This window comes from Urocampus carinirostris, chromosome 1, assembly GCF_059441175.1.
Source record: "Urocampus carinirostris isolate Australia breed hairy pipefish chromosome 1, RoL_Ucar_1.0, whole genome shotgun sequence".
In the NCBI taxonomy this organism is placed as follows: domain Eukaryota; kingdom Metazoa; phylum Chordata; class Actinopteri; order Syngnathiformes; family Syngnathidae; genus Urocampus; species Urocampus carinirostris.
The window spans coordinates 1,993,945-2,009,224 of NC_142349.1; the positions used below are offsets into that span (position 1 = coordinate 1,993,945).

The 15,280-nt window shown below is 38.4% G+C and overlaps 1 protein-coding gene across 1 annotated transcript in view; it reads right to left on the reverse strand.

Moving 5' to 3' along the window:
• The window catches only part of abcc1 (ATP binding cassette subfamily C member 1 (ABCC1 blood group)), an 85,956-nt gene that overhangs the window by 54,932 nt on the left and 15,744 nt on the right, over positions 1-15,280 (reverse strand). The window contains exons 5-10 of the mRNA XM_088335098.1: positions 12,485-12,610; positions 11,949-12,010; positions 10,723-10,854; positions 6,914-7,138; positions 6,639-6,816; positions 6,389-6,550 (exon numbers count right to left, since the gene is read on the reverse strand). Coding sequence (XP_088191224.1) covers positions 6,389-6,550; positions 6,639-6,816; positions 6,914-7,138; positions 10,723-10,854; positions 11,949-12,010; positions 12,485-12,610 — 885 coding nt within the window. The remainder of the gene's footprint in view (positions 1-6,388; positions 6,551-6,638; positions 6,817-6,913; positions 7,139-10,722; positions 10,855-11,948; positions 12,011-12,484; positions 12,611-15,280) is intronic.

The window sequence follows — 15,280 nt, forward strand, 5'->3', positions numbered from 1 at the left end:
ATGTTGATTTGACACGATGTTTCCCCAGCAAAAATAATGCGTCTAGGACGCAGGGACGCGGGCAAACGAGAACACTGTCAATGATATCATTGATTTTGTTATATAAATTTGAATTTATATTTTTGTATGTTTTTCAGATGTTCTGTGTTGTTTCAGTCAACATTAGTTAATAGTTGAATTGTAAATAGTTAAAAGTTCATGTATTCAGGGCTTAATATTTCAAATCATAATTTTGTTGTGAAGTTCGTTTTTCAGGGATTCCATGTTGCTTGAACCAAAGGTTGCTTAGTATAAAAATACAAACTAGTTAAAAAGTTCGGAGTGAAAAAAAAAAAAAGGTTTGTATATTATTGCAGGATAATACATTTTTTATTCATTCATTTCATGCATACTGTTACATTATTTTTGGTAGTATGTTGGTTAAGGCAACAAAAAAATTGAAGAGCCCAATGGGAGCTGAGCTCAGAATTCCCATCACTACTAGGTTACGCTTTACAATAATACCAGTCAATGTTTTCCCCATATTTTCAACGTTTTTTGTTCAGTCAAATTCTGTATGCCGTTTAACCATTTTTTTGTATGTGGAAAAAAATATTAAAATAACTTTTTTTTTGTTCTAAAGTCTGTCTTGATGTGCATAAATAAGTTCTGTGTTGTGTTTGTAAGGTTTGTTATCACTTAAGTGAATCACAATTTTCAATGAGGGGAGCAATTGGCTATGGGTGACAGTTATGAAATAACCTCCTGTAAACCATCAAAGAACCGGCATCCTCTCTTAGCAGCAATCACAAAAGCAGCAGTACAGATATTTAATAATGTAATTTATTAAATCACAGATATAAGAATTACATTTAAAATTCATATATATGATTTGGTCTATTTAGTCGCCGATATAATATCTTGAAATAGTACAGCCTCGGCATATGAACAACAATAGTTATGTTTACTGTAATTAGTTCACCAGCAGATTTTTTTCTTCATTAAACTCCTGTCTCGTTTACCATGCCTTGTGGGTGTGACTTGTTTGCTTTCAAAACTAGAGTATCTATGATTCAATAGTTTACAAAGGCACACATTCATAATAGATCCAGCATCTTGATTTTGAAAAGAAAAAAAAAACACACTAAAAACGCACCAGATTAATGCACGCAAGCAATATTTTTTTTAATCCTATTTGATACTGTTGTATTTGTTTTTATTTTTTGTTTGTTTTTTGTTTGGTGTTTTCTCTGTTATCACTGTAAAGCACTTTGGTACACCCAAAGGATTGTTGTAAACGGCTGTATAAATAAAATACATTTACATCTAATAGAAATATAAAAAAAAAAACATGTGGGCTAAAATCAGCTTTTTGTGTAATATGGTTACAGGAATAAATACATAAAGATAAAAAAAAAAAAAAAAACTCAGGGGTAGAGCTGGCATTATTTTCGACATCACCAGATGACCACAGGATGCGTGCGCATCGTTGACCCAAAACAGCAGTACTAGGAGTAAGAGTTGAACAGAGCAAGGGAAGATTTGAATGTTGAGTTGAGCATGTTAAATCGCAATTAACAAAAATAACACGCCCAGCGGTTAGGTTTTCACTGTTCACAAATAACATTTTTAAAAAACAATATTTTTTTGCAATTGCCAGAGGAAACAGGCCTTTTCAAAACCACTGTAAGAGCCAGTGGCTGCAGACCATCAAAAGAATTGATTAGACCGAGGACATTAAAAGGAATGCATATGTTTGCGGTGGCCATTTAATATTTGTCAATTTATCGTGGCTATCTGGTTTAGCTTTACCTGAATGCCTTAAGAAGAAGGGTTACCAAGTTGCTACTGCTGGGGGTAGCAAGTAGATAATTTATAATAATTTTTATAACTACAACAGGAACATGATTAACAGTAATGCTTATATAATACATTAGTGTTATATCATGTATCATAGTAATAATAATAATATTGATAATAATATCTGTCCTTTCAAACACATGTGAAGAAAATTACTAGAACCGCTTTCTTCCATCTCCGTAACATTGCTAGAATTCATCCTTTACTGTCTCAGTCGGATGCGGAACTCATAATTCACGCGTTTGTTACCTCCCGTCTCGACTACTGTAATGCACTACTTTCCGGTTTTCCGATGACCAGACTCAAGAGTCTCCAGCTGGTACAAAATGCTCGCAGTGAGGCTTTTAACAAGGACAAAAAAGTACGATCACATCACTCCAATTTTGGCTAACCTGCATTGGCTCCCTGTTAGCCTAAGATGCGATTTTAAGGTTCTCCTACTACTATACAAAATCATACATGGACTTTCCCCCTCATATCTTTCAGATCTGATCTCCCCCTATGTCCCGGCCCGAAACCTTCGTTCCGAGAGCGCCGGTCTTCTGGTGATCCCAAAAGCCAGTGTTCCGCTGGTTCGAGAGCGTTCTCCATCCGGGCACCAGTGTTGTGGAATGCTCTTCCCCCTGAGATCCGATCTGCAACCTCAGTGGAAATGTTTAAATCTAAGCTTAAAACTCACTTTTACTCTATAGCATACGAATAACCTAAACCTCTTATATGTAATAACTTGTGAAGCCCTTAGAGACTAATTGTGATTAAGGGCTATACAAATAAAAATGACTTGACATAATAATACATTATATTGTTGATAAACATAATAATTATTGATTTTCATTATTATTATCCCACCAATGATGTATTTAAGGTGGGTGCAAGCCAAGGAAAGCCAACTCTTCCTTGCCCGCATGTTAGAGAACCGGCTTTTGCGGCTCAACTCATTCAAGAGAGCCGGATCTCAAACGGCTCACTTGCTTTGATGCACTATATTATTATTACTATATTGTATAAAGAAGTTAAAAAAAATGAAGTATAAAAGGAGAAAATGAAAAAAAGACAGGTTTGTGGTTATCCCTTTAATCGGTATACTACCAACAATAATTTGATGCAGAAAATGAATTAATAATTTGATAATTAAAACTGAATATATAGATTTTTATTATATATTTGATTTACAATTTCAACCTCGATAACACTAAATTTTGGGAACCCATAGATCTCTGTTGGGACCCATAGATTTTTGAGCATGCTAGTCCCCGGGACTCATCACTTTTCAGACGTAAATAGAACACTGTACTACTATGGAAAAGAGGGAGCAAAACCTTTGTCAAACTTCTGTAGACATCCAAGTGCTATTTTTTTTTATTTCTGGATTTGTCGTATTGTCTTACATGACGTGTCTGTGACTTATCTTCAATAAAATCACATTTGGATGGGTTTCCTTGATGTTCTCTGTTTGATTAACGGCAGTCAGCAAACACAGTTTTGCAATTGACGCCTGCATTTGGAGACATTCAATGGACATATTGAAAACTGCAGTCGTTGTGTGACTGAATGCAGCTCCTACTTCTCTTGTACTTCTCTTAGCATTTTTGAGCGGGATACTTAAAATTATGTCATGAGTTTGGCACGTATGACTTAAACGATGCGCATCACTATTATTTGTCTATACTGACGCTGCCCTTCTTACGAACGAGATGATCGTTCGGAGGTTGAATTTTTTTTAAGTTGCTCCAGTGCTATATTTTGTATGGAATGTATGTTTATGGTTTATATACAGTGCATCCGGAAAGTATTCACAGCGCTTCACTTTTTCCACATTTTGTTATGTTACAGCCTCATTCCAAATTGAATTAATTTAATCTCTTATCTCAAAATTCTACACAAAATACTCCAGTATGACAATGTGGAAAAGTTTTTTTATTTTTACTTTTTTTGAATTTATTAAAAATAGAAAACTAAGAAATCACATTTACATAAGTATTCACAGCCTTTGCCATGAAGCTCAAAATTGAGCTCAGGTGCATCTTTTTTCCACGGATCATCCTTGAGATCTTTCTACAGCTTAATTGGAGTCCACGTGCGGTAAATTCAGTTGATTGGACATGATTTGGAAAGGCACGCACCTGTCTATATAAGGTCCCACAGTTGAGTGTGCTTGTCAGAGCACAAACACCAAGCATGAAGTCAAAAGAACTGTCTGTAGACCTGCGAGACAGGCACAAATCTGGGGAAGGATACAGAAAAATTTCTGCTGCTTTGAAGGTCCCAATGAGCACAGTGGCCTCCATTATTTGTAAATGGAAGACATTTGGAACCACCAGGACTCTTCCTAGAGCTGGCCGGCCTTCTAAACTGAGCGATCGGGGAAGAAGGGCCTTAGTCAGGGAGGTGACCAAGGACCCGATGGTCAGAGCTCCAGCGTTCCTCTGTGGAGAGAGGAGAGCCTTCCAGAAGGACAACCATCTCTGCAGCAATCCACCAATCAGGCCTGTATGGTAGAGTGGCCAGACAAAAGCCACTCCTTAGTAAAAGGAACATGGAAGCCCGTCTGGAATTTGCCAAAAAGCACCTGAATGACTCTCAGACCATGAGAAACAAAATTCTCTGGTCTGATGAGACAAAGATTGAACTCTTTGGTTTGAATGCCAGGCGCCATGTTTGGAGGAAACCAGGCACCGCTCATCACCAGGCCAATACCATCCCTACAGTGAAGCATGGTGGTGGCAGCATCATGCTGTGGGGATGTTTTTCAGCAGCAGGAACTGGCAGACTAGTCAGGATGGAAGGAAAAATGAATTCAGCAATATATAGAGATATCCTGGATGAAAATCTACTCCAGAGCGCTCTTGACCTCAGGCTGGGGCGAAGGTTCATTTATCAGCAGGACAACAACCCAAAGCACACAGCCAAGATCTCAAAAGATTGGCTTCAGAACCACTCCGTGAATGTCCTGGAGTGGCCCAGCCAGAGTCCAGACTTGAATCCGATCGAACATTTCTGAAGAGATCTGAAAATGGCTGTGCACAAACGTCTCCCATCCAACCTGATTTAGCTTAAGACTTATTGCAAAGAAGAATGGGCAAAACTGCCTAAAGATAGGTGTGCTAAACTTGTGGGATCATATTCAAAAAGACTTGAGGCTGTATTTGCTGCCAAAGGTGGATCAACAAAGTATTAATTTCTTAGTTTTCTATTTTTAATAAATTCAAAAAAAGTAAAAAAAAACTTTTTCACATTGTCATAATGGAGTATTTTGCGTAGAATTTTGAGATAAGAGATTAAATTAATACAAAATGTGGAAAAAGTGAAGCGCTGTGAATACTTTCCGGATGCACTGTAAGTATGTATAAGGCTTGTATAAGTATCCTGCATTGTTTTGAAACTGAAAAATAAACGTTTATTAAAATAATATGCTCTATAACATTACAAAAAGAAAGAATAATAAAGCATAGTACTGAAAAACAAATAGACACATTGGGCGTTGACATTCGGTGGTCTGTGGTCAAATTTGGGTTTTATACCAAACAACAGCGGTAAACCCAAACATACCGAAGAAGCAGTCTGCAAACTTTGTTTCAAGAAGGTGCCGATAAAAGGAGCTAACACAGCAGCATTTGGAGTCAATTGGTACAATTCGACGAGCTAGTCGGCTAAGAAGGAGTGGCAAATAATACAGGGGTTGCAGCTGGTCAATTGGATATACGTGGAGTTTACACACGAGTCACGACATACAAGACAGTGTAAGATGCCGCATGCTAAAGGCTAATATTTGTTAATACGCGTGACAAACCAGCGTTCAGAGACGTGCTGTTCAAGTTTGACAAGCTGTACGACCCACCAGGCAAAACTATTTGAAGTTAACAAGTTCATATTCAAGTTGATGTCATGTTAACAGAGATTAAGCTGTGCAATTGTTTTTTTAAAAATTCAGTTACTAAGAGAAACTGCATTTTTACTTTGTTACATACCTCCTTTTACTGTTTACCAGTCTTTGTTTTCAAAGCCTAGGAACTTCAAAAAAAGACATTTGTCTGGCTGCTTTTACTTTATATGTGTGGAATTCTTAAAACTTAAAGAGAAGCAAGGAGACATTTATCTGCTCTGCTGATGTATTCATTTTATGTGAGTGTGTTGAAATTAGGGTATTTTTTTTCTCATCTGTGTGCCTCATTTTTGCATTTTGTTCAATTTTGCACTTTATTACTGAAAATTTTAGTCACCTGAGCATTGTTCCTTAGGTTTTTACCTAACAGGCTGAAATCATGCAATTAATAAAACGAACATAATGTTAAGTTAATAATGATTTCTTGATCATTGCTTGACATTGCTCTGCTTTACTAAGGAGTACAGTATATGTTAGATTAAGCTGATATATCATAGTAACATATAATATAGAGAGGAATTTTTTCGGGACAATTTAGTCATTAATTGTGATTATTTGTGTGTCAATTAATCATCCCCAGATATTCCTAATCGTTACAGCTCTATACGTCACACTTGTTTATAAACACGGAATGGGGTCGGGGTCTTGTTTGAGAACGATTCTTACCTGCCACAAAAAGTAAAGTGCTAACACCACTTGCAAGGGGGCTGACCATATCATATTAATATATGCGATAAGTTCCATAAAACGCTGAGCGTCCACTGACATCAAGTTGACAATCTCACCAACTGTTGACGTGCGGCGGGCTGCACTACTGATAACCAAGGCCTAAAAGAAGAGAGGTTTGATTGAATACACTTAATTAAGAATTCTACTTGATAATAACTTCATATCACGCAAAAGGAAATGCAAGTACCTTCCTGTAGACTGCTCCAACAATTGCAGTGCGTAGGCGCATGCCCGTTATGAAGCAGACGTGAAAATACCTCTGAAGGATGAGTGACTGTACACAGGTACAAAGGAAAAGCAAAGCTGTGTAAAAGTAGCCATGCCAGGAGAGGGCGCTGGAGTTGTTCACAAAATGAATCAGAAGCCTGGAGATAAGTGATAAGAATGTATGAGTAAAATACCATAATGTTGGCAATCACCATTTCAAACCTAATGTTAATTAAGTCATTTAATGTGGCTTACCGGAGGATCTCAGGCCCAACAAACATGAGAATGTCTTGAATTAATTTGTAGAAGCATGAGATTAAGAAGTAAGGTCCAAAGGCGAGGCACAGCGCCCAGAGAAGAGAGGGCTCTTTTTGGTTGGTGCCTTTTACCAATAATATTTCAGACTCCTCCACAGTTTGACTTTCCTTGGTGTTTGGGTTGTTAGCTTTCCTGGGGGAGTACAAGGTCTTCTGTTCTGTACTGGGAAGACGAAAAATGAAGGAAGCTTCTTAGATTTCAACATTCACCATGGTCAGTTTGTAATACTTTTGAGGTGTCCTGGAAAGTTGAAAGTCGAATATTTTCTCTATTAAGTATGTGGTAACAATGCCCAACAGAGCTCAAAAAGACCAAATGCTTTTTTTTCCCCAGTTACGCCTTTATGCTTATATCCAGCGTTCGTAAACCTTTTTCATGGCGAAATTGAGGCACTTTTGTAATGACTCTCAAAGCCATTTTACCAATTTATTCATTACTATTAAAAGGAGAAATCCAGCGCTGATCAAAAGAACGAGAACCTAAGCCTTAGTTTCAAACCCTAATTCTAGCCCCAACCTTTTTGGAGAAATTGCACCCCAAACTCTAGCTGCAACCTTAGCCCTAGACCTATTCTAAACCAAAGCCCTATCTCTAAACCTATTTTGGAACCCTACTTGGCCTGGAGAGGTATAGGTGCCACCAGGTTGTACTTGCCAAAGACACACCGTAGGAAGTGGTGCCCCTACAACCCTAGTGGCTAAGGGATCCATATCCACACCACATTCAGTTTAGAACCCTAATATTGAGCTCAAAGCCTAGTTCCTTTCCCTAGCCCTACACCTTACCCTAGCTGTAACTCTAGCCCTAACCCTGTTTCAAACTGTAACTGTAGCCCCAATTCCATTTCAGAACCCTAAATTCAGTTTAATACCCTAATAAGAACCTAAACCTTAATTTTTAATCCTGACCTCCAATTATATTTTGAAACCATAACAAAGTTTAAAAGCCTTTTTTAAAGCTCAAACCCATAACTCTTGACCATAGCGCAACACCTAACATAAGAAACATGACAACAATTTCAAGCATTTACAAGCACTTCACTTAAAATTCATGAAACTAAATTATTAAACAATTGGCCAAAAAAACAGAACAAAACTTAAAGCAATATATTTATTTTAAGTTTTTTGCACTGACTAACTTGAAATGTACACTATAAAATAACAATTAATTGACAATGAGAAGGGTGAAACATTTGAAGGTAGAGCACCCTGCACAGGGGTCGCCAACCTTTCTGATCATTAAAATTACCAGTTGAAAATAGAAAATTATGTTATTAATATGTTGTTATCATTATGTTATTTTACCGGGTTGTAATTAGTGGAAGTAGGGTTAAAATTTAACCACCGGTCAAAGTTAAAAGTTAACCACGAAAACATTGTTTGACACAGATTATATCAATGATTTCTCTTAATCAGTTAGTAATAAAATTTCCCAGAAAATCACTGACTGGTGAGCTATTTTCAGAACCATTCCTCTACACAAAGGGGACTACCTGGAACCCGCAAGCACCATGTTGGAGACCCCTGGTCTAATGCAATACATGACTCACACTCCCATATTTTCCCAACAATAATATTATTATTATTATTATTATAATAAACTCTCACCATACATAGCGCAAGCTAATCAACTATGGGGATGAACTGACTTAATGTGACCCTGTGTAGAATTTGACCACTAGATGTTACTGTATTGTGTAGTGCAACCAAACATAAGTGCTACAAAGCACCAAGAAAAATACAACCTAATGAGCCTCAAAGTGACATAACTGGATCATTTTACTTTTCGTTCACTTGCCCAACCTTAACAGACTTCTCTAGTATGCAACCATAAGGGGTTTCATGTCTTTGGGTACCTGTAGCAGGAATATAGAAAACAATCATGTGACCTAATAATAATAAAAATAATAATAATAATACTAGTAGGTCAAGAATTTTTTATTTATTTTACGAATGGAAATACAGTACTTCTACCCTCTTGTAATTCAGTTTGTAAAATAAATACAAATTTCTTGACCTACAGGTATTTTGTAATGCAAATTTATGATAGTTCATGTATTTAGGACTTTGATGATGGTGGCATGCATGGACGCAGCGGCTCACAGCTCTTCAGCTACTTTTCTATTTATTACCGTTATCTTGTCTATTTTGCTTTCTTTTCTGGACACATGCGTGCCCAATAATACCTATAGTCGGGAGGAACTTATAAATTTAGGTTCTGGGTCTAAATTTCGACTTTTGGGCACTTTCCATATCACCATTGATATCCGGCAAGAAATACAAAGGGTTGCGGGATCTCCATGGGTGGCCAACCCACTTACAAAGTGGTGGAGACGGCGTAGGGATCGCAGACAAAAGCGGGGCTGTCGCTCGGGCCATGGTGCTAAGCTAAGGGAGCTACATCGGCGAAATGGCAGAGAAGAACCTGATGATGATGCAATTGTGACGAATTCCACCAATATTTCTTCATTGATCTTGCCTGTCAACCGACACCTGAGACTCAACACGCCCGAACGGCGACATCTTGTGGCGATTTCTACAAAGACTTCAGATAAATTTTATTTCCCCCTATGTTGCGGTCCGGGGCCTTCGCTCTGAAAATGTTGGTCTACTAGTGATCCCAAGAGCCAAGAAGAGATCCGCAGGTTCAAGAGCATTCTCCATTTGGGGCCTGGTGCTGTGGAATGCTCTTCCCCCTGAGATTCAATCTGCAACCTCAGTGGAAATGTTTAAATCTAAGCTTAAAACACACTTCTATTCTATAGCATATGAATAACCTAGATTTTATGTTGACAATATCTGTGTATTTGTTATTCTAACATCCATTGCAGCCTGGTCATCAAGGTTTCTCCATTTTCCTCATGTTGAGGTTTTTGAGTTTTAGGTTTTAGATCAGTGGATGGTGTAATAATAGTCTGTGGTTTGCAATAATCTGTGGTCTGTACAGCCCTTTGAGACGCTTTGTGATTAAGGGCTATACAAATAAACATGACTTGACATGACATGACTACTGTTATTATCATGATTTTATTATGTTATTCTCTGTTTACGAATCTGTTAACCACCAGAGTTGCCTCTGCACCACTTTCTGTGCTGTGACTTGGGCAAGTACAGCCTAGTGGCGCTCATTCCTCTCCAGGACGTTATTCTTTTTGTGATAAGGGTTTGCAGGATAAGCCTTCAGAACTGACTCAGATACTGCACTTTTAACATCTGGTCGCTGTTGTTTAACATTATAAAGAGTCATTATGCTTTTCAGAGATGAGCTGGATCTCAGAATTGACAGGCAGCAGCGTGTGACAATACTGATACTGGGGAGACACCTTTTTTTCCCCACAAATAATGAGTATCACACTTAATACAAATTGTTGTTTTTTAAAAAATTGCTAGCTAAGATCTAGATGTTACAAAAAATTGCAGAAGAACCCATTCAAGAAGTATCGTAAAGTTAACATTTATTTCGGCAGGTTTTTTTTTTAAACTCGAAAGAACAACAGTTCACATCCTAAGGTTTTTAAAAGAGATGCCAACAGATAACATAAATCTACCCCAAAAAGGAAAATGAGATATTTGATACTGTATTACCAGGTAAATTTTTCTAAGTAGAGTTCAATCGATTTATTCAATCACTAAAAAAATATTTACAAGAAAATCCTAATGACCAGCACTGTTATTTTTGTGTCCTCGGGGGTCACCATATTGGAGACCCCTGCTTTAATGGATGTATAGCCAAATGGGTTTCCTGACCTTTTACACTTCTGACAATCTGTGTTCCAACGCTGAAACAACTTTGGTACCACCTTCTGTGAACGGTCCTCTGGGTTCAGAGACCATAAATCTTTTTCTTCTAAGGGATGCTTGTAGCCATTTATCATCAACCTGGAAGGGAACAATTTTTTAAGTACATATAAAATGAACAGTTAAAAAAACAGGAAGCATACAGAGAGAAAACAAAGGAAATAAAATAGGACAGGTCCAATTCATTCATTGTCGAAAGCGTTGTGGAGCAGATACATTTGGGCAATGGTCAGGGGGAGAGACCAGTTGCCAGGAAAAGTTATTTTTGTGAAATAATTATTTTGCAATGTCTGCCTTAACTTTTTCTGACAGGAATAATACTGTCATATGACACCAGGGGATAACAAAAAAAAAACATCTGCCACGCCTTTCTTCTACCACAGAACAATGAGTCAAAATGTTATGCATTGTCCGTTTAAAATTAATTTTGCCAATGAATTTAATTCAAATCTTAGTCAGGTCACATTTATTTTTGACGCCCTTAATCACAAACTGTCTCTAAGGACTGCAGTCCACAATTACATCATTCCCTGATCTGAAACAGATACGTGGGCAAAAGAAAAACTAGAAACCTTGACCATGTAGACCATCATTTTGTTTTGAGTAATGTGGCTGAGTAACTGAAAGTCTCAAATTTTGCATTCATTAAAGGTGAAACATCATTAATGTCCATTTTCTTCAGAATGCTAACTTTGTTCTCAGAGATGGGTAAAGTTAATCACCCCACTCTCATCTTTAAGAAACAACCAAAGAATAGAAATTGACCATATGACCCATTTGTGAGAGCCCAATGTTGTGGAAGGGTTGCTTGGGGCAGATCCCATCAAGAGGTGAAAAGGCATCGTCTTACTAACCAACCAGCCTGCTCTTGTCTTCCATGCAAGCTGGTCAAGCTCCTCTGAACTCCTCCGAGCCACTCATTGTGCCTCACTCCCCTTCACATAAATGCAAACTTGTTTTTTCCTATGTTTCTCAGCTTTACCCCTTCAATAGAACGAGTGTCGTTATCATAGTCTATATAATGTGTCTATTGAGAAATATTGATTGGCGTGATCAAAACAAAAAAAAAAGTGATTGTATTAAAAGGAGCACACGTTTCTTCATAAAAGTATTGAGGGGACTCGTAAAATATATTTGTTATAAGACCTTTTGGATTGACAAGAAGGACTGCTTACCTGGTGATCCACCAAAATGTTATTTTGGAAAGAAAAGAAGCTCCAGGTTCAGGACAAGGATTCTAACAACAGATAAAACATCAGTAAGATCCAAGGTCACAAATTCAACAACATGGAACATTGTGTATATTATGAAGGACAGTCGTCTCAGGACACTTGTCTCTGCTCACCAAGGAGACAGAATTTTGGCCAAAAATTTATCTGGTTAATACTCCTGTGATACACCAACAAGTCTTTCTTTACAAGAGAGGTCATTAGTGGACCAAACTAGATTCTTAAGGTGCTGTATTTTGTCTATTTTTCTTGCATACTGACGTTTTAACAAAGAGGTCCCTTGAGTCCTCCTTACTTTGACCTGCCATATATGACTGCATGAATCATCTTGATTTATGTGAATAATATCGTAATGTCTTCTAAAATTACCCTTAAAATACATAACTGGATTATTTACAATTATTATTTACCTGACACGGTAATAATTATACTTTACATAGAGGTGACACATTTTTGCTGATTTAAACAACAAACAGACCTACCAAGTCTTTAACAACCTGCGAGAAGAGCGGTGGCTCATCTGGCACGCAGGACAAAATCAGCGAAATCAGCAGCAGGGTGTAGTACACATAGAAAGTAGTGTACCTCCACACACATATTTCTGACGGCTGGAAATAAAATGTTTTTTTTATTTGGGATACACGTAAAACTGTGAGGTACAGTAATCCCTCGTTTTTTGCGGGGTTGATTTTCAAAAAAGTCCTAATACATTCAAAACCCAAAAGTAAAAACCTTTTTTTTTTTAAAATACGTTGAAATCAAAAGAACAAATCCATTTGGCAGGCTCAAGCTTTTCATTAACTTTTAAATAACTCCTCTACTGTCAAATTATTATTTTTGCTTTATTGCACTACTGCAGTGATTTTCAACCTGTGTCATGACACAGTAATGAATTGTTGTACTGTGCCGTGTAAAATTGTCCAATTTTTGTGCATGTGCGGTCTAGCAAAAGCTATGTTTTTACTTTTACTGGATATAAAACCAGTACCAGTACTATCTCTTTTATGTGGGGAGCAAAGCCCTACTCCCAAAAAACAGGCTGGAGAGGAATAGGCGCTGCCACCCTGGACTTGCCCAAGACACACCACAGGATGTGGTGCACCTAGTGGCTATGTGATCCCTGAGCAGTGAACCCTGAACATTTGTACGACAAAAATCTGAAGTGAAAATACAATTCGAAACAATAAAAGTACTGTGCTCGATAAACATTTATTTTATGAATAACTTCTGCATGGTCAAATTATAATAAAATTTTTTTTTTTTTTTTTTTTTTACAATATTGCACTATTGATTGTTTATACGAAATGTGATTGGTTGATTAACTTGGGCACTTGTCCAGATAAAGAAGCCTTTGGTAGGAAACTGATGCAGGCAAAAATCTCAATTTGGTCCAAGAAAGAGAATTATGCACCTGTTATTAGCCTGGCAGTATATTATCATTATATCTTTGCCAGTTTAGTTTAACATGCCGTAATAAAAAATGAAGAGTAATTCTGAACGTTTTGAAACGATCTACAGTGGGACCTCGCTACTTCGCGGTTTGACGTTCTCAGAAGGTGCGGTTAAAAAAAAAAAAAAAACCTTTTTTTTTTAATTTTTTTAAGGGGCGTCGCTATTTTGCAGATGTCCACTTTTTGCGGGAATCCCCCTCGGCTGACGACCCTAGCATGGCGCGCCGCTCTCGTTTCCCAGGGTTGTGCCCAAATCCGACTCCCGTACAGAATCCTCCCCCCCTCGCATGAACGCGCATTCTGCTGCGCTTCCGACAAAAGCGATCGTATTCTATATAATACGCTTATTGAAACCATAAAGCGAGCTAATTAAAATAATTGGGTGATCATAGTCTTTATAACATGTTTATTTAAACAATAAAGAGTGATCGTATTCTACAAAGTGCGTTTGTTAACGCGGATGAAAAAGTCACCAACGGCACATCTCCTGCTCGGGCCGTGATGGCTCTACATGGCGCTACACGGCCCTCGATGGCTCCGGCCGACGGACAGGGCCGCGGGGGAAAGGGGTAGGGGGGACCTGTGGGGTTAGGGGGCGGTGAAGCGGAAGCCGCACAGAAACCGCGCGCCGGTGTTGTGCCCAAATCCGACTCCCGTACAAAATCCCCCCCCCTCGCGTGAACACGCATTCTGCTGCGCTTCCGACAGGCTGGCTTGATCGGCTTGTCGCGGTGTCGTGTCTTCCGTTGGAGGAATCTTCCACACTAAACTGTGGAAATTTGGAGGCCTGTCTCACTGAGATAAAAGAGTGGATGTCACTCAATTTCTTGCGTCTTAACTCTGAAAAGACCGAAATGTTAGTCATTGGTCCTTCTAAATGCCGGGACTTATTCTCAAAAACTGCTGTGAACATTGACAAATGTCACATCACACAGAGTGACTCAGTTAAAAATTTAGGTGTCATATTTGACCCTGATCTATCCTTTGAGATGCATGTAAAGCAAATTACTAGAACTGCCTTCTTCCATCTTCGCAACATTACTAAAATCCGTTCAATACTGTCTCAGTCTGATGCGGAAACAATAATTCATGCATTTGTTACCTCCCGTCTCGATTACTGCAATGCACTACTCTCCGGTCTCCCGAAGTCCAGAATCAAGTCTCTTCAGCTAGTACAAAATGCCGCAGCGAGGCTTTTAACCAGGACAAAAAAGTACGATCACATAACACCGATTTTGGCTAACCTGCATTGGCTCCCAGTTAGCCAAAGATGTGACTTCAAAGTTCTCTTAGTATTGTACAAAATCATACATGGACTTGCTCCCTCTTATCTTTCAGATCTGATCTGCCACTATGTCCCGGTCCGAAGCCTACGATCTGAGAGTGCTGGTCTTCTGATGATCCCGAGAGCAAAGAAGTCTTCTGCTGGTTCGAGAGCGTTCTCCATCCGGGCACCGGTGCTGTGGAATGCTCTTCCCCCTGAGATTCGATCTGCAACCTCAGTGGAAATGTTTAAATCTAAACTTAAAACTCACTTCTACTCCATTGCATACGAATAACCTACTCCTCTTGTCGGTTGAAAATAGTTTGTGTAATATAGTGTAACAATCTGTGAAGCCCTTTGAGACTCTTCGTGATTTAGGGCTATACAAATAAAAATGACTTGACTTGACTCGTGCGTATCGCGCCCGAAAGTACCCGCGCCGCGGGTTAGGGGCTCGCTCGCGAATAATAAGGATAAGCGGTGCAGATAATGAGATGAGATTTTTTTTTTTTTTTTTTTTGATGGGGCGTTGCTACTTCGCAGATTTTCAGTTTTTGCGGGTG